Raw genomic sequence first — 26,002 nt, forward strand, 5'->3', positions numbered from 1 at the left:
TGGTCATATTGAAAGAAAATCCTTGCATCGTCCTGATATTGAATCCCAGCTGAAGGCAGCCATGACATCCTATAAGAACCTACAGGTAAAAAAAAAATCCCAAAAATATTGTGTTCATGTGAATGGACCACTTTGGAGGCCCAGGAAGAGTGAAATTGTTAGGCCTTTCACTGCCATTTTCCATTTAGTTAAAATATGGAGTTTAAGTTACCATAGTTACCCATAATACTGACTAAAATCAGTGTTAGTGTGATTTTAGAATTAACTTGTCATTATGAAGCATAAAGGGTTGTGTTGCCATAGCAGACATGCTTATTGCTCCTCAGCAGAAGCTCATAGAAGTGATGATCTAGAGAAAACAGCTTTAAAAATAAAGGTTACTGCTGCCTTGCATTTAAAATTAGTAGCTGGTTATAGTATGCTTTACCTTTGAAAGTGGTTTGTTTTTGCAAAAAAAAGGAAAACAAAACCCTGCCTCTCTTCCTGAGTCTTTAAACACAGGAATTATGTGGCTCTTGCCGTTGGACTTCAGACTCCACCAGGCTCAGCTAGCATAGCTAAGGGGGAAGGCTATTGAGAACTGGAGTCTAATAATATAATTCCACCACTGTTTTATTAGGTTACCTGTAGAAATTAGCAGGAAGTGATCAGTCTGGCCCCTGGTGGCGCAGTGGGTTAAACTTGTGCGCCAGCTGTGCCCGTACTTTAGGAAGTCTTACTTGGCCATGGTAGTCCACGCTCTGGTTACATCCCATATAGACTACTGCAACACGCTCTACGTGGGGTTGCCTTTGAAGACGGTCCGGAAGCTTCAACTAGTCCAACGAACAGCAGCCAGGTTGCTAACAGGAGCGGCGCTCAGGGAGCATACAACCCCCTTGTGCCAGCTCCACTGGCTACTGGTTTGCTACCGGGCTCAATTCAAAGTGCTGGCTTTGGCCTGTAAAGCACTAAACGGTTCTGGCCCAACAGGGTATAGGGTGGCAACCTGTGCTGGATGGGGTTACACTCCCCCTGAAGTCATAGGTCCGCAGTTTGGGTGTCCTCCATCACTTACCCTTGAAGCTCAGGCGGTGGCGGTGGCTGGGAGGGCCTTCGCACAATTAAAACTCGTGCGCCAACTGCGACCGTACCTCGTGAAGTCAGATCTGGCCAGGGTGGTCCATGCCTTAGTCACCTCCAGATTGGATTACTGTAATGCACTCTACGTGGGGCTGCCCTTGAAAATGGCCAGGAAATTTCAACTGGTACAATGGGCAGCAGCCAGGTTACTTACTGGTGCTTCTTGCAGGGAGCGGTCAACCCTCCTGTTTAAGGAACTCCACTGGCTGCCGTTCATTTTCTGGTCCCAATTCAAGGTGCAGGTTCTTACCTACAAAGCCCTGAACGGTTTGGGACCCGCCTACCTGTGTGACCGCATTTCTGTGTGTGAACCCACACGTTCTCTTCGATCATCTGGTGAGGCCCTGCTCACACTCCCACCTCCTTTGCAGGCACGATTGGTGGGGACGAGGGAGAGGGCCTTCTCGGTGGTGGCCCCTCGACTCTGGAATTCACTCCCTAAGGACATCAGACATGCCCCAACGCTGGCAGTCTTTAGGAGGAGCCTGAAAACGTGGTTGTTCCAGTGTGCCTTCCCAGAATAAGGAAAACTCTTAGCAGTATGTCCTCAAATGCACTTTAATACTGACTTAGGATTGTCTGTGCACCCTCATCTTTCTCTGAAAACCCTATTCTAATTTGCCACACCTTGTTCATTTTAAATTTGAATAATTACATTTGGCCCGGCCATAGGTTTTTAAATGCTGTATGTTTTTGATATTGTTATTGTTTATTGCTTATTGTGTATTTTCTGATTTTGAGTTTATTTTAACTGTTTTGTATTGATTATTGTTATTGCTTTTGTTTATTGATGTGCTGTGGGCTTGGCCTCATGTAAGCCGCACCGAGTCCCTTGGGGAGATGGTAGTGGGGTACAAACAAAGTTTTATTATTATTATTATTATTATTATTATTATTATTAATTAACTTACCTGTCCGAACGTATCTCCCCTTACGAACCATCGAGGACTTTAAGATCATCTGGGGAGGCCCTGCTCTCGGTCCCGCCTTCGTCACAAGTACATTTGAGAGACAGGGCCGTCTCAGTGGTGGCCCCTCGGCTATGGAACACCCTCCCTAGGGAGATCAGATCTCCTCCCTCCCTCTTAACGTTTCGGAGGCAAGTTAAAACATGGCTGTTCGAGCAAGCGTTTACAAATGCAGAGTAGCTAATATAGGAAATCGAATGATTTGACAATGGAACTGGACAATGCTTGATAATAAGGAGACGCTAATGATGTTGTTTTTATTGCTTTTGTGGTGTTTTATACTGTTTAATGTTTTAATCTATATTATGTTTTTATGTGTACTGATTTGTTGGAAACCGCCTTGAATCGCCAATTGGCTGAGAAAGGCGGAATACAAATACAGTAAATAAATAAACCACTGAGCTGCTGAAACCGCTGACTGAAAGGCTGGTGGTTTGAATTCAGGGAGTGGGGTGAGCTCCCGCTGTTAGCCCCAGCTTCTGCCAACCTAGCAGTTCGAAACATGCAAATGTGAGTAGATCAATTTGTACTGCTTCTGCGGGAAGGTAACAGTGCATCATGCAGTCATGCAGGCCACATGACCTTGGAGGTGTCTACGGACAATACCGGCTCTCCAGCTTAGAAATGGAGCTGAGCGCCACCCCCAGAGTCGGACATGACTAGACTTAATGTCAGGGGAAATCTTGATCTTTACCTTTAACCAATCTGGACCACTCCTTGTAGTATGATTGGGCTGGAGAAGTCTGGCCATCCCATTGTTACCTGTTTTTGAATATTTGTGACACCCAAATTATTGCATGTGTATCTAGGAATGAAATCACTGTTGCAAAGCTTTGTTTTTATAGGTTTACTCATAAACTTTGGGAAAGGCAGTTTGCTAGGTAGCGATTGCTAAGAAAGAAAAAGACTGCCAAAGAAAAGGATGGGTGTTGCTGAATTAATTAGGAAATAGAAAATCAGTCATTACGCAAAGATAAGAAACCTGCTGCTAAGTAACACATACAGTAGTTAGTCATAGTCTTACGCATGAAAAATTACCAGCACATTTGCCCGGATGTCAGAACTTTGGAGACCAGAAGCCAAGGATAGCCTTTCTCAAGCTGTCTCTGTTCTGCAATAACAGTAAATGCCTTATCCACTGACTTTGAGATGACGTACATAAGTTTGAATCACTCTATCCCATCCTGCTAAATATATTTTCTTTGTCCATTTATCCTGGAATAAGTCAGATTGAATTCTATAGGATTTGCCTGAAATTAGACTTGCATGGAATTCTTTGTTACAAGAAATGTTCTTCTAAGGCAGTAGTTCTCCACCTGTGGGTCTCCAGATGCTTTGGCCTTCAACTCATAGAAATCCTGACAACTGGTAAACTGGCTGGGATTTTAGGGCGTTGCAAGACCAAAACACCTGGGGACCCACAGGTTGAGAACCACTGTTCTAAGATCTGCTGTACATATGCATCACAACGAAGGAAAGCAGTGCCAGGGTCTTTAGCCTTCACACACTTCAGGCTTCCACACACAAGTGTTGCACAGCATTGAATTGCCAGGGAGAATGCAGGTAACATTTCCCTTCCTAGGCTGGTTGGGCCCCTTCATATAAAACACAGCATTAGAGTGACTGTGTAGATTACTTGGTGGAGATTTCTTCAATCAGACCAAGGTGTCTTCGTTTTAATTCTTTCTGTAATTAACATTTTTATATTTGGCTATAGTAGAAGTGAGTTAGGGAGCCCCCGGTGGCACAGTGGATTAAACTACTGAGCTGCTAAAGGTCGCAGATTCAAATTTGGAGAGTGGCTTGAGCTTCTGCTGTCAGCCCCAGCTTCTGCCAACCTAGCAGTTAGAAAACATGTGAGTAGATCAATAGGTACCGCTCTGGCAGGAAGGACGGTGCTCCATGCAGTCATGCTGGCCATATGACCTTGGAGGTGTCTACGGACAACACCGGCTCTTCTGCTTAGAAATGGAGATGAGAGCCAAACCCCATAGTCGGACACAACTGGACTTAATGTCAGGGGAAAACCTTTACTTTTACTTTGACTAGAAGTGAGTTAAGTTGTTAGGGAATGGTATTGATTAACATATTGTGGCTCACCTATTTTGTATGGTTTGCAGTCCTAGACTGATAAGAAACTACTGGTTTGAACAGAAAGGTAGAGAAATGTTGACAAATTGCCCGTGACCATTCAGTCCATTCAACCCATTGCTGTTTTACTGCTTGTTGTTTGCCTTCAACTCATTTCTGACTCATGGCAAACCTTAGGTGACCCATCAAGGTGTTTATAGAATGGGTTTGCCATTGCTTTCTTCTGAGACTGAGAGAGTGTAGCTTACTCAAAGTCACCCAGTGGGCTTCTGTGTTTGAGCTAGGATTTGAATCCTAGTCCAGCACCGCACCACTAACACACGCTGACTGACTACACCATGCTGACTTCCACCTGTGTAATAAGTATTAAATTCTAATCTATTTTTTTCTGTCGATACTGCTCATACTATTGTGGTCTTCTATTTTTCTGTTTCAGTTATCATTGCGCTCTGTTAATTGACATATCTGTTTCTCATCTCCATTCCTTCATTTCATTTATTTTGCTTGCTCAGCCATGTCAATCTTTTTTTCTCCATGTTCAATGCCCTTATTGTATTTCGAGCACCTTCTCAAAATTGTCTTTATTGCTTTTAGGTCCCTTTATTATTTTGCTTGTTCCCACTTATTAGCTTGACAAATATTCCTCCCAATTTCACTTTGCCTTCTGCTGAGTCTGTGCTTCTCTTCTAGATTTGAACGTGTCTGTATGTTTGCATGTGATAACATGCTAGTAGAAGTGTTGCAAATTCCCATGAGTTTGTCTGTTATAAAAATTAATATCCCCTTAATTTGACTTTATGAGAGCCGGTATGATTTAGTGGTTTGAGTACTGGACTATGACTCAGGAAAGCAGGGTTTAAATCCCCACTTGGCCATGAAACCCACTGCATGACCTTGGGTGGTGACTGTCTCAGTCTCAAAGGAAAGCAATGACAAACCACTTCTGAACAAATCTTGCCAAGAAAACCCTGGGATAATGCACTTTAGGGTTGTCATAGGTCAAAGATGACTTGAAAGCATACATCAACGACAAAATTCTACCTGTTAAAGGAGGTATGTTGCTGCTTATAAAAATAGGGGCCCAATAATGTAATGCATCAGACCACAGGAAAATTATTCTGTTAGCCTAGCCTCATCACACTAGAGAAAATATCCACTTAAAATCTGGTTGCTGCCTCCTGAAGAATTCTGTGGTTTGTTGTTTAGAGAGGAGCCTGTAACAGCCTCACTAAACTACAAACCCCAGAATTCTGGAGGAGGCAGAAACAAGATTTTAAGTGGGTTTTTTCTCTAGTGTGATGAAATTATAACTGAGTAAAATTAATATGCAGAACCAGGCTCGTAGCCAGGATTTTGATTCGGGAGGAGGTGAGTTTGATTCGGGGGGGGGGCGCTGAGGGTCTACCCTAGCAAACCTTTTGTATCGTTACCCCAATACCCCCATACACATGGGATATATTGAGCATGGTGATCAGATCATGATATGAATAAACATAACAGTTTAAATAATGTACCAGTAAGGCCTTCTCGCAGACCACCCTGAGAATTTCGGGGGGGGGGGGGGCTGAAGCCCCTCAAGCCACCCCCCTTGGCTACATGCCTGTGCAGAACTCATATTTGTAGATTGAGGCAGGAAAGAGAAAAGTGGGTTGCTTTTGTGAAATGCCCTCTTTTCTTCCATGAAGGACCATTTGTAGTTTGATAGGTTAAATAAAGCATGAACAGCAGTGACGGATCCATGGTGGCAAAGTAACTGAGTAATTCCAGGAAGAGCATTATCAGCCTTGACTAAAATGTGTCCAGTTTCTACTCCTTTGATCTCAATGAAATGATCCTGTTCTGGATCTAGCCAGCTTCCATGACAGCAAACCAAAAAGACTGAAGATAGATGCACTTGCTTCTTGGTACTCACTGTGAAGCTTTGATAGTCTTATTTTTTTATATAACATGAAGGATGTATTTGAGTTTTAAATTTCAAGCCTCCCGTCCCTGGATCCATTGCATATCTACATTTTGATTATGAGCTCACTGTACACATGCAGTTTCTGAAAGCATAATCTCTACACTGTCTCTATTCTCTTTCTGTTTCTCTTGCTATACGTGTTGCACCCCAGCCACCTTGCTCTTAGCACCAACCAGGATTCCAAAAGTCTGTTTATTGAAGAAAAGTACATATAAAAGGGGGAAATCACCACAAGAATAAGAAGGGCAGAATCCAACAGGTAGTCAGAAAGGTAAATAAGTAAAAAGCCCACCAAGCTGGTGAGGAGTAAAACACTTCAAAGGCAGTAATCCAAAAGGGACAGGAAAACAAGAGTCATAACATGAGCACAAATCCAAGGAAACAAGAATGCACCCAGAAAAACAAGAATCAAAACATGAGTATGAATCCAAAACCTAGGATATAAGAACTTCTTAAAATATAAATCAAATCTCCTAAGAACTTGAACATGAACTGGAAACAGGACTTGAGATCTTCACTTTTTTGCAGCATTGCCTGATCTGAATTCTCAAAGAGACTCTCTCTAATTTAAGGGCCACAAAACATAAAGTCATTTATTTGACCTTGACTTTCAGGCTTGTGAGACTTTCTCTGCTCGTCCTTCTCACATTGGCTTTTTGATTTTCTGAGCTTGATGTTTTTCTCCCTAAGATCAAGCCTGAAATGCCTGTCGAACATACCTGTTCTCTCAGGTGAGCTACTTTGGACTTCCAGGCCTTTATCAAGAGTTGTTAAGCTGCTTGAAGGCGAAAAGTCATCTCCACCATTCACTGTATTTCCCTGTCTGCTGAACTCCGAAACAGTTTAACTTTCAAGACCCATTTTACAGACAGAATCTTGATCTAAAATCCCCTTTATGTCCCTCATTGAAAGAACCATCCACCGCTCTCCCACGCTTTCCATGCTCTGGAACCCCAATCCCCTCATCTTCATCTGTCTGAACCACAACGGTAGGTCTGTATCATCCCCACTGTGGTACCACCAAAAGCACAAACAGAAAGGTAATAGACAGAAAAAAATTGCAGAGATGGCTATTTTCCTTCTCCTATCAAAGGAGTGAAAATTAGACTAATTTTAGAGTAAATGCTCTTGACTTGGTTGGAAGAGGGATATATACCCCACAAACATTTTATTAATGAAAAAGTGAGATGACAACCAGGACTGTCCATGCCAAGTCAGGAAATCGTTGGAGGATATGAGAGAGATTTTTTTCCTTCAGTGACTCATTTTGATTAATGAATATTCTTTCTGGGTAAACTGGCAAATCTCCTGATTTCATGTTATGCAAGTACTCCTTGAAATTTTTTTTATTTAGGAAGGCTCCTACTTCTCCGGGACCCGTATAATCAGTTCCAATAGTTACTTAGCTCCATCTCCAATTGTTAAATGCCTACTTTTTTATTCACCAGCACGAGGTGGAAGGAAAAGAGGGAAACTGGCATTGTTAAAGGACCTAATAAAGTTGGATAATAGAGGATTATTTGAGTCTTTCTCTGCCACATTGGGACAGTCAGAGGTTATGGAGACATGGCTGGGCCTAGCACACATATGGGTAAAATGTCTTTCAAGTAAGGAAGAGACAAGAAGGCTGGGGCCAGAGTAAAGAAGGGGAGCTGGGAAGACAGTTTCATCTTGTATCCTGTGACATCAGAGCCCCTCCGCCAGCAACAATATAATATTATATAATACTAATATTATGAATGATGTATTATTGCTCTGCTAATAATGTAGTATGTTGTATGTACATATGACTTGTAAGCCACTCTGAGTCCCCTTTGATGTGAGAAAGGCGGCATATAAGTGTCGTAAATAAATAAATAAACAAACAAACAAAAATCCCCATTATTCTTTTACTCTCTGTGACATTTAAACTGGTCCATAACAGGAAGGGGCAGTTGTGGCCTTCCAGATATTTTTGGTCTGTCACTTCTATCTGGCATTGGAAGCATAGCTAGTTGTGAGGAATTAGTGGAAGTCACAGTCCAAAACATCACACATTGAAAATATCAATTAAAAATATCCATAGGACCACAGTTGCCCATTTCTGGAATGGGCAATGCCTAACACAATGGTGTTAGGCATTGTTTTGGGGCACTTCCACATCAGTCCAAAAATACCAATATATCTTTGAATGGCATTGGTGAGAGAGATGTTGGAGGAAACAGTAAGTGGAGAAAAGAATCAGTGGTGTTTGGGTAACATGCAACCTTTTTCCTGAAAGAGAACTCATGAAGGGTCTCCCATCTAAAAATTGCCTAAAACCTGCTTTAGAGCGGAGGTGGGCAACTGGTGGTCTTCCAAATGTTGTTGGGCTTCTGTCATCAGCAGATAGTATGTTTTAATGCATTGTCAAAGGCTTTCATGGCCAGAATCACTGGGTTGTTGTAGGTTTTTTTCGGGCTATATGGCCATGTTCTAGAGGGATTCTCTCCTGACATTTTGCCTGCATCTATGGCAAGCATCCTGAGAGGTAGTGAGATCAGACCTCACTACCTCTGAGGATGCTTGCCATAGATGCAGGCGATATGTCAGGAGAGAATGCCTCTCTAGAACATGGCCATATAGCCCAAAAAACCCTACAACAATCCAGATAGTATGGTTATTTGTATGACTTATAATGACCTGGATAGTTAAAGGACAGGGAGCAATACTGAACTTCAATAGCAAATAATTGAATCCAGTGATCAACTGGTGAAAGGGATTGAGGGTCATATGAACAATGCAGTCTTGTAAAAAGACCAGAAATTAAACACAAGGCCATTCTACTAATATTTCATGGTGGAAGACGATCAGTAGTTTTGAGAGGCTTTTGCATGTGGAAGTTAGGTGTAAAAATCCTCCAGAATGAAATCTTGAGAGGTCTGGAATAGTTCAGTAAAAATTACATCTATTCCCACACTAAATTTCTCCTCTTCTTTTTGTACTCTAACACTTAACCCTTTCATGAACTGCTATTAGTATGACTGGCAATGCTTGAGGAATTTAGTCTTCATGATTTTGGATGTTAGTTGACTGGATTGCCAGCTATCATATGCTTGTGCAGATCAGAACTTAAGACATCTATTAAGTTTTCTGTTTGTCTGAATTTCTGTAGCCCTGTTATACTCTCATTTTAAATATATTCTAAAATGTCTGTTTTAGGTTAAAAATTTTAGAAATGCATACATTTAAATACAGTATGTTTAGAAATATGCTTTTGCAAGCGAATGCATTCAAATCCATATTGGGGAGGGGAAATAAAAGCAATGGCCTATTAATGTGGAAAAATGACAGAAAAAGGTTTTAAAATGAATAAACACAAAACTGACCTGTACTAGAAATACATTTAATTTAATCTCCCCGCTCCCAACCTTAATAATGACTCATAGGATCGGAGTGAGCTTTAGACAACAGTCAGAAAGCCAGGAAGTTAGCACTTAGTTTTTCAGAAATGCAAATTTTGTTTTATCTTAATGAAATCCTTAAATCTAAGTATTGATTTCCATGAGGCACTTCTAAAGTATACAACTTCATATTGGTGAAAATGGCAATGGCAACTTTTAAATGAGGGAGTGAGTAGAGTTGATGTTGCATTACACACTCAAGTTTGTTCAACCGCCTAGAACCATACGGTGCCAGTGTTCTTCCATTCTGGAGGTGAAACTGATTTTACTATGTTGTCAATAAAATAATTATGAATTAAAACAAAACAGACCACTGTAATAATATTAAGAACATTCCATGACTGCTTGGGCCCATGATTTTATAATCAACTTTATCATAGAGTTAATCCATATGGTGTTAGCTTTCCCAAAATGCTCTCCATGTAGCAGAACACTCTAAAGACAGATAGTGCCAGAATTAGGAATATTTTTAAAAATTACTACTCCCAGCATGTTTGAGCAAACATAACTCTGCTGGTTCTGGGACTCTGGGAGACTAATCGTAAACCCGAATTTCTCTCTAGTTCTGTTAGAAAGACTAAATGTGTGAGAGAAAATAAGACAGAATGTGAATGTGTGTCAGAGACAGAAGATCTGGTTATACATGCATGGGGTGCCTCCAGACAGCACGCAAAATGCGTGGCCTCCTGTATTTTTCCCTAAGGCATCCAAACAATGCCTCGGGTAAAAACAAATTTCTTTGGGACAAAACAGGAAAGACCTGCTTTGTCCTGAAGTAATTTGACAGCTGGAAAGAGCTGGTTCTTTGCAGCTGTGGGCACTGTATGGATTGGGCTCAGGGATTGAGTCGTGTGACTTCCAGTGCCCATCCACACAGCTGTATTGGGTTTCTTGGGCTCCTGGAGGCCAACAGACCCAAGACAGCCAGCTCCCAAAACCCCTGTAAAAAGCTTTTACAAAAGTAAATAACTTACCTGGCTGCCATTACTGTTCTGCTGGAGCTCTCCTGGCGCATAGAAATGATGCACCAGGAGAAGGGGGGGGAGGGAAATAGCTACCCCCTTCTCCTGGAACGTCATTTCTACATGCCAGGAGAGCTCCAGAGAAGGGGAAATGGCAGCCAGGTAAGTTATTTTCTTTTCTTAAGGCTTTTCTGTGGTTTTTTGTTTTGTGTCCGGCAGGGCACCTCGATACTTGCTTCCTGGAAAGTGCAAATGTTAGGGGGAGGTGTGTGGACTTCAACTCGGATCCAATCAGGTTTAAGAAACTTGATTGGGTGTGGGTTAAAGCCCTGTGTGGAACTGCCCATAGTTCCACCTTTGTTCAACAGGGCAGAAAGCATTTATGTATGTATAGAAATTTATAGGATCCATGAGTGTGATTGAGTAGGGGTTTAAATGTTCTTCAGTCTAGTTTGAAGTGGCTAGATTTGTGCATGAATCAATTTGTTTATTAATTTTTCTAACAGAGACCTGACGATGAGGCTGTTGTGGATCTGGGAGGCACCAGCAATGTGGTCAATATTCATTATGAACCAGAAGAACTGGAAGGTGAGCAAATACAATTTATTGTTGTCTCCATCCACCCCAGCATTCTTTCTCTTGTGCCATTTTTGTGGTAGGTCCTCAGTCATTGTGAACAACGGGCTTTCTCTTTGAGCAGGGTCCAAATTTGGTAGAAGGCATTTTATATGTAACAAAACCAAACTCTCCAGTATTTTGTGCTAAAGAAAGAAAGAAAAGAATCCCACAAAAATCCGAGCTCTTTGTTCAAAGAATGCAATTTTTGTTTTTCGGATTTGGAGATCTCTAATTTTTAATAATAGGTCTTCAAGTTGATGCTTTAGTTCACGTACAGTGTGGTCTCCTGTGTTGGTATCTGTCCCCTTTGAAACAAACTAGAAATGGAGGTTAATTTTGGTGATATGGTGCTTTTAAAGCTGAGAGGACAATGGGTAGATCACCAGGATGCTTTTGGACTACAGTGTCTTTAGTCATACCCAACATATGTGGTTGTAATGTCAGGCTTAAAAACCTTTTGGAGAGTCATACATTGCCCAACACTCTTTAGGAGTGTTGTATTTCTAAAAGATGGACTTGAACGATAGTTATGTACTGTTATCAAATGTAAACCCACACTGGACATTATTTACACATTTACACAAAGCAGGATGGAGTTTCCATGAAACCAGAAGTATCATATTTTCAGCTGCAGTTCATACTATGTGAACAAGACCTGCTTTTTAAACACATAAAATCAGTCTTTGCTCGGTTGTGGAATCCCGTAGGGAAGACATGTTAAAATATCTTTGTGATAAACAGCAACAGGAAAATAGCTCCAAGGTTGAAGGACACTTGTGCATCCTATACAGGATTCTCGAGCATAGAGGGTGAAGATGATACCATCTGCTCAAGGAGTTGCTGCTGCTAGAGCAACTGTTCTGAGTCTGTACAACATATATCCAGAGTATTCCCTTAGGTACAATTACGTATCCATTGCCAGTTCTGAGTGAGAGGCTGAGAAACAGGAAACAAATTGCTCATTGTGTGAGAAGAGGCCGAGCCTTTGTATTATAGTCAAAGGGTCTGATATGCTACGTTCTGTATACGGAATCACAGACATGTATTAAAACCCATACAGTTCCAATAGGATACAGCAGATTGCAGCTAAAGTAAAGGTAAAGGTTTCCCCTTGACATTAAGTCGTGCTCAACTCTGGGGGGTGGTGCTCATCTCCATTTCTTTTTTTTCTTTTTTTTATAATTTTTTATTAAATTTTTATAAGCTACTACTACTACAACGAAAGAGGGGGAATAATATAAAGAAGATAGAACAGTTGGAAAAATGGGAAGAAAGCAATAAAAAAGAAAAAAAAACCCAGGTTGTACATAACCTCAGCACTCTCAAAAAAAGAAAAACCGAGAGCAGCAGGGGAAAAAGAAAAAGAAAAAACAAAACAAAAAAAAAACCAAACAGCAACAAAAAATGCACACAAGAATTTGGACCTCCTTCCGGCTCTGCACCTGTGTCCATCTTTCTCTCCATTTCTAAGCCGAAGAACCGGCGTTGTTCGTAGACACCTCCAAGTTCATGTGGCCAGCATGACTGCATGGAGTGCTGTTACTTTCCCACCAAGGTGGTACCTATAGATCTATTCACATTTGCATGTTTTTGAAGCTGGGGCTGACAGCGGGAGCTCACCCTACTCCCTGGATTCAAACTGCCGACCTTTTGGTCAGCAAGTCCAGCAGCTTAGAGGTTTAACCTGCTGTGCCACCGGGGGCTAGTGGGTTAGAATCCAAAAAAGGCAGGTCAAGAAGATATACTCTGTGGATAGACCCTGTGGTGAAATATAGTTTTCAAGGATACAACGTAAGTAGACTTGACGTAAAGATGAAATTAATACTCAAACTTTTCCCTTCACAATGGGAAAAGAGTGTCAATAGATTGAGACACCATGTCGACAAAAGAGACATTGCACACTTTTTTTTGTGTGGTCATTTTGAGACTGTTTTTGGAGGGAAATAATAGTGAAGAATATGTATTTTCCAGATAACACATTGTTGTCGAAGGCTTTCATGGCCGGAACACTGGGTCATTCTGAGTTTTCTGGGCTGTATGGCCATGTTCCAGAAGCATTCTCTCCTGACATTTTGCCCACATCTATGGCAGACATCCTCAGAAGTTGTGACCTCACAACCTCAGAAGTGGTCTGTCATAGATGTGGGTGAAACGTCAGGAGAGAATGCTTCTGGAACATGGCCATACAGCCCAGAAAACTCATAGCAACCCAGATTCTTCAGTGGTATGTAAGGACCCATCATCACAAACACTAGAGCTCTGTAAAATAGCATCAATTCTCAGATGCAAAAGTGTGTTTTAACTTGTATTGTGTGACAGTACGCGCATTTCCCACTGTGAGCAGCAAATATTTATCCTCTGAGTGCCACCTGCTGCTGCTTCCGATTTCAAATGTGTTTCTGAATAAAACCATTCCTTAGCACAAACTGTTCCATCTTTTTATGTACACGTGATGCAGATGAACAAGGCTCTCATGGAGCTCCTTTATGGCAAAAAGCCTAGGAGACACACAGATACACTCTTAGGGTGCATGTACACTGTAGAATTCAAGCAATTTGACATCACTATAACTGCCACGGTGTAATGCTATGGAATCCTTGAAGTTACTGTTTTACAAGGTCTTTAGCGTTCTCTGCCAGAGTACTGATGCCTCACCAAACTACAAATCCCATTCTGTTGGTCTTTTTTTCCAGAGGGAAAAAGTTGCACCAACCATGTTGAGGTCAGTAAGAAATGCCATAAAATGGCATCTAAATAATTTGGTAATCATAAACGTGGGAGAGCAACTATTTGGGGAATTTCAGTATATACGCAAATCTCATCTTAATACTTATCTGGAGCAAATGTTGGCCCTTACTTTTTCTGTTCCTTGAAAAACCCGGGAGAGCAATTTCTAGCAAAGTGATATAAAAAGGTGGAAGACTCAAGAGAGTACAGGAAGAAAAACCCCCAGATTTTTCAATCTCTAGAAGAAAAATATTCTTAGAGAAATACAGAAAGATGCATACAGAAACTGATATAATAAATAAATAAAGCTAATACATACTTTGTCTCCCCTCAACATAAATAAAGCGCCAAGACCCATTAATAATACAAATATATCATAGCAGGATTATTATTTTATCTTGCTCCAGCCTTCCAAAAAGATAACTCAAGGTTATTCCTGCATCTACTTTGTGGTTTTATTTATCTCACATGGCTCTTCTCATAGGAGTAGATAACACACACTCAGAGAAAATGTTGTTAGCATATAGAAGCAATCTGATATCATCCAAATTGATTTCTATTCCAGGGAGTATATAAATTCAAACTATCTGGATGATTGCCTTTGCAACCTCTTAACACTGCTCAACTAATTTGTGGGGAAAAAATCAAATATATGTTTTTCCCGCTTTCTTCCTGTGATGAAGAGAGTGTTTTATGGAAGTGTACTGGACTGATATTGAAGAAAATTAATAGAGAGGTCCAAGACTTATGAATCTTTCTCTAGAGATGAGGAAGTTATATAGTTTTATAGCTTTCCAGATGTTGTGGGATTCCAACTTACATTGCCAGCACTATTAGTGAGATCAATGACCTTACGCATTCATCAGAGTCTGAAGGGCCGGTTATACCCTGCCCCCTTCTTTCCTAAAGGAAATTTAGTATAATTCCATGTTTTTAACTTTGGTGTGTGGTTTTTCTATACATTATAGCTGTATTCTCAATTCACTTCTGACACGATAAATACATAAATAAATATCCTGATCCTTGGTCCTGAACAAAGACAAAAACCCATTTCCAATATTTAGTTTTGTATATATACAACGTAAAACCTGCAATTTGACATTTAAAATTGAAAGAGTTAGAAAGGAAATTGGATCCAAAAGAATGTGTCAGCACTGATTTTGAGTCAGAATTCCAATTCCTGAATTTACTGAATTCCAGATTCACAGATTTATGTATTACATTTGTCTCCTGAAATCTGGATCTAGTACTTAATCTTGTCTTCTGCTATGATCCTAAACAAACCTAAGTGAGATTAAGCCCCATTGGATACAGTAATACCTTTTTCTGGGTAGATATGCAGAGAATTGGGCTATCAGTTGTTTATTTAAAATGGCAGACTTGTACTTCAGTTACAGAAAGACCCTAGAAGTGGCTAGAACACTAATCTTTCCAACAGGATTTCAAAATCGGTGGTGCTTTTTATGCTTCTAATTTCTATCAAATCCCATGCAAAGCTAGCAGGGAGTCATTTCATATAAATAATTCCTTTTAATAGCAGAGGGAAGTCATTCTCAAGAGGAAGCCGAATCTCAATACAAAGGCAAGGGGGGGGGGGGGAATCTTTGTGGCACTTTCCCCTGGTCCTTACGTTTCAGTCTCTTTATTCTCTTTTTGGGTCCTGTCTGGCACAATGTGTTTAAATTAGTAATAAAGTCCAGAGCAACAAAATGTCACTAAATCTTCCCTGCTTCTCAGTCTTTAGACAAATGAAGGTCAATGACAAAACAACTTGAGAAGTTAGGCACTTTGTCTTCAGTATTCAGGCTCAGTCTTGGAATAAATGCAAAGGGGGAAGTCTCTGAGAATGAGCTGAGTGCATTTTTCTTATCCCTAGGGATTGATGCTGCTCCATAGGGATTGATAGAGGAGCCTTTGCCCACGAAAATCTTGCATAAGCACCACACACACCTCAGACCTCAGGGGATGCCACACATTAGTTAGCATAATCTCTTCACAATACCCTGGACAGACGCATGGAACATACAATGGGCTCAAGAAAGAACCACCGTTTTTCCTAAACTGACCTGATTATATTCATGGGAAGATTTCCTCATATCTTTTCCTAGATAAGATACCCCCCCCCCCCCGGAGTCTCTACTGAATTTGCAAACACCCTGACCACCCTTTTGTCTATCTGGCTGTCAGGCATTGTATTGACCAAAACAAAAACTATTTAAACTCATCAGCGCTAGCCCAACTTTTCCTTTCCGCTCGCACCCTTCTTCTTGGTGGATCAATAAACAGACAAACCTTCAAATATAACAATGATATTTTATTGAATTTCCCTCCAAACCCGGAGACCCATTGGTAACAACGACAGACAGCACATCCCAGCCAATCAGCCTTCCACTATCTGGACCAATCAACACTCAGGGCAGTAGAAATTATTGGTTTCAAACTGCAGTCAAGGTCTTATAAATACTATTTCTGCATGTTTGCATTAAGGTATGTAAGTGTTTGGAGCAGAGACTCCACTTTCATCAACATTGGCGAAGGTGAATAAATGCCTTCTGATTTTGCCTTCAACCCATCTGTGACTCATTTGGTCCTATGGCAGCTTGACACTCTGGGCCCTGAACCTGCGATTCTAGCAGAATTGAAATTACTCAATAAAACAGAGGCCTTATCTAAGATCGGGAAATAATGTTTTCCAGATCAGAAGATTTGCATGCTGGCTTCCTCCTCCTGTTATTCTTCATTTTCTAGAAAATAAATACTGTGTTTGTATGTGTGTTGGGAAGAATGGAGGCAAGGTTGACAGTTCGAAGCTGGGTCAGAGTGAGCTCCTTCAGCCCAACTCCCTGCCCACTTAGCGCATCGGAAACTGCAATGTGAGTAGATGAATAGGAACCACCTTAAGCAAGGAGGTATTTTAGGCATAGCATTTCGATCAGAAAAAGGAGGAAAGTTTATGAACAAAGAAAGCTTTTTGGCTAGGAGATGGAGCAACAGCACCCCCCTGTGGCCGGAACCAGGCACAGCCTCCAAAGCTGGCGAAAAAGTGGGGAAAAGCCTATATATATACCTCTATCTGTTGTCTGTCTTGTCATTGTATAATTGGCATTGAATATTTGATGTATATGTGTTCGGGGTGAGAAGGACGGAATATAAATACTGTAAATAAACAAAGTTCTGAAGTTTAAATATGCAAACTGGAAGGGCAATGGGCAGCAAGATCTTCCTAAATTGTCTTGTACACTAATCATATGCATGTTAAATATGCTCAGACCCTGGTAATACTTGGATGGGGGACTGCCAGGAAATAGCAGGAGCTGTAGGTTGTATTCAGAGGAAACCAATGGTACAACTACCTTTGATTATTCCTTGCCTATGGAAACTCTCTTAAATTCATGGTGTATCCATACTTTGACAGGCAGCTTGAAGGCACATACATATGCATACTGAGTATGTATTTCCATTAAGTAGAGATTGTGCCAGTTGCTGAAGTGTGAAGCTTGCATTTCTTCCTGAAATGTATTTTTCTATAATTGTCGGAATACCTTTTGTCTGCTTTGCATTGGACAAACATTTTGGTGAGACTTTGTATTCAAGATACTGTACTGTGAGGTAGTATGCATTGGATTGTAGCCTTCTTCCTTTGGTGGGAAAACAAAGGAACTTCCTTCAGATGTTTTAAATTACAATTCTAATAGATTACCATTTACTGTTAGATTACCATCACTGTGATTTTTTTTATAGAGTTCATTATCAAAAGTTTGCCTTGTCTTTTTAAAAGAAAAAAGAAATCCTTCTTTTTGCCTAATGAGCTCCTTCTGGATGTGTTCCTGTTAAAAACACTAAAATGAGATATTTCACCAGGATTAAAGAGTCTTATTCCCCTAGACATTATTTTCATTACAGGAGACTGGAACGCCAAGGTGGGAAGTCAAATGACAACAGGGATCACAGGCAAGCATGGTCTGGGAGAACAAAATGAAGCGGGACGCAGGCTGATAGAATTTTGCCAGGAAAACTCACTGTGTATAACAAACACTCTCTTCCAACAACCTAAAAGACGGCTTTATACATGGACTTCACCAGATGGTCAACACCGAAATCAGATTGACTACATCCTTTGCAGCCAAAGGTGGCGGACATCTATCCAGTCGGTGAAAACAAGACTTGGGGCTGACTGTAGCTCAGATCACGAACTTCTTATTGCCCAGTTTAGAATAAAACTAAAGAAATCAGGGAAAATACACAGACCAGTTAGATATGATCTCACTAACATTCCTAGCGAATATACAGTGGAAGTGAAGAACAGATTTGAAGGACTAGATTTAGTAAACAGAGTCCCAGAAGAACTATGGACAGAAGTCCGAGACATTGTTCAGGAGACGGCAACAAAGTACGTTCCAAAGAAAAAGAAAACCAAGAAGGCAAAATGGTTGTCTGCTGAGACACTGGAAGTAGCCCAAGAAAGGAGGAAAGCAAAAGGAAACAGTGAAAAGGGGAGATATGCCCAGTTAAATGCGCAATTCCAGAGGTTAGCCAGAAGAGATAAGGAACTATTTTAAATAAGCAATGCATGGAAGTGGAAGAAGACAACAGAATAGGAAGGACAAGAGACCTCTTCCAGAAAATTAGAAACATTGGAGGTAAATTTCAGGCAAAAATTGGTATGATAAGAAACAAAGATGGCAGGGACCTAACAGAAGCTGAAGAGATCAAGAGAAGGTGGCGAGACTATACAGAAGATCTGTATAGGAAGGATAATAATATTGAGGATAGTTTTGACGGTGTGGTGAATGAATTAGAACCAGACATCCTGAGGAGTGAGGTTGAATGGGCCTTAAGAAGCATTGCTAACAACAAGGCAGCAGGAGACGACGGGATCCCAGCTGAACTGTTTAAAATCTTAAAAGATGATGCTGTCAAGGTGATGCATGCCATTTGCCAGCAAATATGGAAAACACAAGAATGGCCATCAGACTGGAAAAAATCAACTTATATCCCCATACCAAAAAAGGGAAATGCGAAAGACTGCTCAAACTTCCGTACAGTGGCCCTTATTTCTCATGCCAGTAAGGTAATGCTCAAGATCCTGCAAGGAAGACTCCAGCAATACATGGAGCGAGAGTTGCCAGATGTTCAAGCTGGGTTTAGAAAAGGCAGAGGAACGAGAGACCAGATTGCCAATATCCGCTGGATAATGGAGAAAGGCAGGGAGTTTCAGAAAAACATCTACTTCTGCTTCATTGACTATTCTAAAGCCTTTGACTGTGTGGATCATAATAAATTGTGGCAAGTTCTTGGTGGGATGGGCATCCCAAGCCACCTTGTCTCTCTCCTGAGGAATCTGTACAAGGACCAAGTAGCAACAGTCAGAACTGACCACGGAACAACAGACTGGTTCAAGATTGGGAAAGGCGTACGGCAAGGCTGCATCCTCTCACCCAACCTTTTTAACTTGTATGCAGAACACATCATGCGATGTGCGGGACTGGATGAATGCAAAGCTGGGGTGAAAATTGCTGGAAGAAACATTAACAACCTCAGATATGCAGATGACACCACTCTGATGGCCGAAAGCGAGGAGGAGCTGAGGAGCCTTCTAATCAAGGTGAAAGAAGAAAGCGCAAAAGCCGGGTTGCAGCTAAACGTCAAAAAAACCAAGATTATGGCAACAAGAATGATTGACAACTGGAAAATAGAGGGAGAAACCGTGGAGGCCGTGACAGACTTTGTATTTCTAGGTGCAAAGATTACTGCAGATGCAGACTGTGGCCAGGAAATCAGAAGACGCTTACTTCTTGGGAGGAGAGCAATGTCCAGTCTCGATAAAATAGTAAAGAGTAGAGACATCAGACTGGCAACAAAGATCCGCATAGTCAAAGCCATGGTATTCCCTGTAGTAACCTACGGATGTGAGAGCTGGACCTTAGGGAAGGCTGAGCGAAGGAAGATCGATGCTTTTGAGCTGTGGTGTTGGAGGAAAGTTCTGAGAGTGCCTTGGACTGCGAGAAGATCCAACCAGTCCATCCTCCAGGAAATAAAGCCCGACTGCTCACTGGAGGGAAAGATACTAGAGACAAAGTTGAAGTACTTTGGCCACATCATGAGGAGACAGGAAAGCCTAGAGAAGACAATTATGCTGGGGAAAGTGGAAGGCAAAAGGAAGAGGGGCCGACCAAGGGCAAGATGGATGGATGGCATCCTTGAAGTGACTGGACTGACCTTGAGGGAGCTGGGGGTGGTAACGGCCGACAGGGAGCTCTGGCGTGGGCTGGTCCATGAGGTCACGAAGAGTCGGAGGCGACTGAACGAATGAACAACAACAATTCCCCTAGATGGGTGCTATAATCTTCTTGTTGCTTTCTACTGTCCAGCCAAGTGATCTGGAGCAGGATCCTTTCCCTCCCATTTTGAATGGAGTAGCCTGCAGAAGAATATATGGCACAAAGTGATTTTTAGGGTACCCAGGTATTGTACTGTTTAGATTAAAATGTTAAAAAACCAACATCTTGGAACTGGATCAGAAATAAAGTAGCAACCAATGTGTACAGGGTAAAGCACACAGGGGACAATGAAGTTTGGATTCTTCTTCCTTAAGCTGGCAGAAGAACTTTGAGCAAAAGCTCAGAAGAGAAAGGTTCTATATGAGGTTTTTAATGGAACAGTGTTGAGAGACCTATCGTTGGAAAATAATGCCAAAGGCTGAGATGGTTCCAGAACAAAAACTTGAGAACCAAGCCCAGCATTGTTCATATGTCTATGCTCTACCATTAAGAAAACAGTAGGCAGGAGAGGGACTTGAACTTCCCTCTTTTGCAACTTTATTCCCTCACAGTTCCTTCTTTGTGCTAAGACCCCTTCTACACTGCCTATAATTCAAATTATCAAAACAGGTAATCCACATTATCTGCTTTGAATTGGATTATGTGAGTATACATTGCCATATAATCCATTTCAAAGCAGATAATTGGGATTTTATATGGCCGTTTAGAAGGGGACTAATTTTTATTCCTTTCTCTCTTACTAGGGGTAAAGAGAGTTCTGGCTGGAATAGTGGCTTGAAGATGCATGCAAGTGTGTATACCTAGTAGGCCAAAAGTGTGTCTCTTGCTTTATAATTGAAAAATGGGATATGTGTGTGTGTACACTGATACATTGATTTAATATATGAGCAAATTGGATATATAGACAGTAGGCCAAAAGTGTGTAGCTTGCTTTTTATAGGAAACATGGGATATAGAATCATAGAATCAAAGAGTTGGAAGAGACCTCATGGGCCATCCAGTCCAACCCCCTGCCAAGAAGCAGGAATAATAGATATAGATGTTTGAATAAATTGGATATATAGACAGAAACAATAATGAAAGTCTCTACTTTGGTTCTACTTTCTTCCAAGAAATGTTGAAAGACCGTTCCCAACGGTCAAACATAACCTCATATAGAAGAATGGTCATGGTTGGAATTTGCATACTCTTGGAAGCTATGATGGAGAGTTATGCCCAAAGCTGAACTAAACTGCTGTGATGCCAGCAATCCAAAGCATAAATATTTTTACTGTGTTTTATTCTTATCCTAGGACACAGAACTCTGTATGTTGGGGTGCGGATGCCGTTGGTGAGACAAGCTCACAGACATCACAGAACTCATGGCCAGAAACATCGGAAGCGAGATCGGGTGAAGGAAAATGTTCAAGAAGATCAGGAGTCCCATGGTAAATGTGAAAGGGTTGTTCCTCCACAAAGGGAACATGCTGGGGTTGTAATAACGGGTCAGCCCATGGCTCATGGTTGTTCTTAAGAGCCTTGAAAGTTTTGTTATTTAAACTCAAAGACTGATTCTCTCAAACGTTTTGGGATGACTAAAGAGAGCCACAGAGCCTGACCTGTGGGATCAGCAGGATATTGTTAGGCTGCACAGGACAATCAGTGCTTGATGTAACAAGGATGAGAGCATCCCCAAGAAGCAGCTGTGTAGCCTCGTCCTGAAAAAACTGTAGTAAGGAAGAGCCTCCCATTCCTCTAGATCAGTGGTTCTCAACATGTCGGTCCCCAGATGTTTTTGGTGTACAACTCCCAGAAATCCTAGCCAGTTTACCAGCTATTAGGATTTCTGGGAGTTGGTCATGCTACCCCTCTGTTCCGCCTTGGTTAGACCACACCTGGAATATTGTGTCCAATTCTGGGCACCACAATTGAAGAGAGATATTGACAAGCTGGAATGTGTCTAGAGGAGGGCGACTAAAATGATCAAGGGTCTGGACAACAAGCCCTATGAGGAGCGGCTTAAAGAGCTGGGCATGTTTAGCCTGAAGAAGAGAAGGTTGAGAGGAGATATGATAGCCATGTATAAATATGTGAGAGAAAGTCACATGGAGAAGGGAGCAAGCTTGTTTTCTACTTCCCTGGAGACTAGGACGCGGAACAACAGCTTCAAATTACAAGAAAGGAGATTCCATCTGAACATTAGGAAGAATTTCCTGACTGTGAGAGCTGTTCAGCAGTGGAACTCTCTGGGGTGGAGTGGGGTGGAGGCTTCTTCTTTGGAAGGTTTTAAACAGAGGCTGGATGGCCATCTGTCAAGGGTGCTTTGAATGCAATATTCCTGCTTCTTGGCAGGGAGTTGGACTGGATGGCCCATGAGGTCTCTTCCAACTCTATGATTTTATGATTCTATGAAGGCCAAAAATAACTGGGGACCCCAGTTGAGAACCACTGTTCTAGATATTTGGTTTCATTGTTACTATTCTTTTTTTCTTAATTTTCCACTTACATGTACCATCTTGTGGCTTGAGTCCATTGGATCTAGTCCTGCCATCTAGGCTGCTAAGCCGTTGTCTGCTGTGAGACAGTCTTCGTGTATTTTGAGAGTGCCATCATGTCACCTTGGCCTTCATTCTGCCATGGCCAGTTCTCCCAACCTTTGCAGTTAGAGCTGTGTGTTCCACAACCCTGATCCTCTTGGTTATTCTCCTCTAAACCTATTCATGCTTCTCTACATCCTTCTTGAAGTGCGACACCCAAAACTGAGCACAATACACCAGATGAGATCTCACTAGCTTGGAATAATGTGGAACTTCTTGTGATTTGGAAAATATGATGGCATTAAAAACAGCATAAAACAACATCAAGTGATTGTTCAGTTGTTGTTGAGTGTAGCTCTGAGACCCTTGTCACAAATATGGCTATCAATTACTATATTTTTAGTCTCAGTTCTGGCACAACAGCCTGTTATTTGAAACTAAACCTGAAATACCTAACTGTAGGCAGAGTGGTGGGAATAATATATATGTATGTTGGTTCTGTTCTTCTGTGTTTACAAGCTAAACAGTTCTTGCTTGATACTATAATGGAGTGCTTTAAGCTGAAGAGCCATGAGTAGAAAAAGCAAATGCCTTTCAGGGCTTTTGTAGCACATAACCTCGCAGTAAGGAAGTAGCAACATCTGTGTTCCTATAATGCAACGGTTATAAAAATCCTTTTTATTTTTAACTTTATGTTTTAATTTTTGGATTAATATCACCGGTTTAATTTTTTTTATTATTAAACTCTTGTATGCCTTGGCGATTGCTGCATTTTTTATTTATTTTAATTTGTAAGTTTCCTTGAGCCAAAGCTTTTGGGGAAAAGCACAATATAAATACCCTAATGCTATAGGACTGGGAACAAAACCAGAACTTGTGCTATACTCTTGTGCTACTGCCTTTCCAGCAAGAAAATGTGAAATGAATTCTGCCAAGAGACAGAATTGAGGATGATTGTGGCACATGTTACCCAGGGTTGTTTTGAGATCTTTCAAGGACTTCAGCTCCTCCATTTTTTATTCCCTGTGGTCTGAGGAAGTTATAATGGGAAATACAGGGATATTTTGTCTCTCCATAAACCTCTTCTGGTCCTAAAACAGTCCAGAAATAGCCCAAAACATGGTGAATTTGTGTCCACGTCAGGCGGGATTTGTAGACAAAATATATTTAATTTTTTTACAGGGATGAGGTTGTGCATTCAGACCTTCAAGATCCCTGGGAACCTTGTAACCTCCTTATTAATTGCTCACCTCTGCTTTTAGGACTTTTTACTTGAAAATTTTTAGAGGCATGTTCTCTGGCAGACATGTTGATTCAATCAAGCAGAGACATTCAAGTCAGCTAGAGACAATGGTAACCTTGTGTTTGGCCCAAACAATGTAATTGGGTTAACAGAAGTGGAACACAATCCAGATGTGGTGTGACTCCTGAAAAAAGGGAAGACAAGTTCAGCAAGTTACCATCTTTGCAAATACTTCAATTATCTATCTTCACATAATAACAGTTCCCATGTTGTTGCCATTGCTGCTGCATTATAATAATGAGCGGTTGTTTCTGAAACAAAAAAATCCCTTGTCTAAAAATGTCAGTGCTTCTCCCACCTTTCCAGGACATTTCAAAAAGCAATTTGATAAGTTCTGATTTTTCTTCTTCTTCTCCCATGTCTGTCTGTCTAATGTTCTTTTTTGTTAGATACTCCATCTCAGCGAGTTCAGTTTATCCTTGGCATGGAGGAGGATGAGGAGCATGTCCCCCATGACTTGTTCACGGAGATGGATGAAATCTGTGTGAAAGAGGGTGAGGAATCAGAGTGGAAGGAAACAGCAAGGTAAAGCAAAGGACAGCTATTGTGCACTACCTTCCTATGCACTCAGTTCAGCTCCATAGACTAACCCAAAAACAGAATGCAAGCACAGAGACAAAAACCCGAGGAGAAGGAGGTAACTTCCTTGCTACTGTGACAACAGAAACGTGATTGGCCAGACTGCTTGCTGAATGCGAATACTGGGCGGATCAATATGCTGGGCTGATGAATACTACATCAACATCTGCCTGAAGTATAATGGAGAATTGCTGTAGTAACATTTCTAGGCATGAATAGTATAAAAATCAGAAGAAGGAGGATCACAAGCTTCTGATTCTGTTCTGGAAAGATTTTTGCAGACTGAGACTCTGTCTGGAATTTTTCCCTATCTTTCCAGATATTGTAGTTTTACCAGTAACAAAATCTGGCGGGTGCTTCTGATTCCCGAATATTTCCCAGTGTTGTTGACTATTCTGACCATGAACAAATATTCGCGAATGCCATTGCACTGTGCCAATCTGGAGGTGTTCCCTACATTAGGAAAAGTTTCCAGACGTGCATCAGTACTTTCTGGAGTCCATTCAAATTAAGTTTTTAGAATGACTGAAGCAAAGTCCTATTACACTGCAGCCAGTCTCCATTTTAAGTGGATCACAGAGGCATTTCTGGTTCAGAGGTGCATTTAATGCACTTACAGACCATTCAAAATACATGAGTAAATAAATATATCCTCAGCAGGAACATATCTTTTGCCAAGCTGACACACAGCAAGTTGCAGTGGGTTCATGGGGGCCTTGCTTAGTTGCTTAATGATGCCATCTCCTGGTGAAAGAAATGTTGTCTCTTCTATCACTTTCATTTTTAAAAAAATGTTAAGACTGAAAGATTGAGATGAAATTAATCACTGTCAAGGCTGTATTTCTCTGCCTGTAATAATGAAAAAAATATATTATTTTATTCTTTCCCTTAAGTGAGAGGTCTTGTGCATTGGTGAGTGGTACAGTTTGCAAATATTCTTCACATTCCCACTCAAAAATTGGTCACCAATAAAAAACTTCATACTGCAAGAAAACTTGAAATGGTTAATAGATATAAGGTAAAAAACAAAACCAAATGTTCTCAAGAATGACTACAAGAAGAAGCTAGCCAATTCACCTTGAGAGACGATATGGACAAAGAAAGATAGATATACCTGAAGTGAAGAAGATTGGAAGTCAAAATATATACTCTACCCCACCCAATTTACCTTTCTCCCCTCTATCTACCCATGCTTAACCATTACCCCACCCTATCTCTTGATTTTACCTTCCTTATCTACCCTTACTATCATAATTTCCTACTTTCTTAAATCACAGATATGTTCCCCTTCTTTTTATTACATTTTGAAAACTTTAATAAAAACATTAAAAAATTGGTGATCCTGAGGAAATTCTGCCCTACTTAAATGCTGTCAGTGTTCCCTTACTTTCATCTGAGAAATAAAACCCAGAGAAACTGTGGGACATTTTTTATTAATATAAATCCCCAG

General features: G+C 41.0%; 1 protein-coding gene across 2 annotated transcripts in view; it reads left to right on the forward strand.

The window, feature by feature from the left end:
- Positions 1 to 26,002, forward strand: part of SLC4A8 (solute carrier family 4 member 8) — a 122,962-nt gene that overhangs the window by 36,569 nt on the left and 60,391 nt on the right. For both annotated transcript variants that reach the window (XM_067464293.1, XM_060762798.2), the window contains exons 2-4: positions 11,035 to 11,116; positions 21,447 to 21,581; positions 24,363 to 24,498. In XM_067464293.1, the coding sequence (XP_067320394.1) occupies positions 11,035 to 11,116; positions 21,447 to 21,581; positions 24,363 to 24,498 (353 nt within the window). The remainder of the gene's footprint in view (positions 1 to 11,034; positions 11,117 to 21,446; positions 21,582 to 24,362; positions 24,499 to 26,002) is intronic.

This window comes from Anolis sagrei, chromosome 2, assembly GCF_037176765.1.
Source record: "Anolis sagrei isolate rAnoSag1 chromosome 2, rAnoSag1.mat, whole genome shotgun sequence".
NCBI classification, from domain to species: Eukaryota; Metazoa; Chordata; class Lepidosauria; order Squamata; family Dactyloidae; genus Anolis; species Anolis sagrei.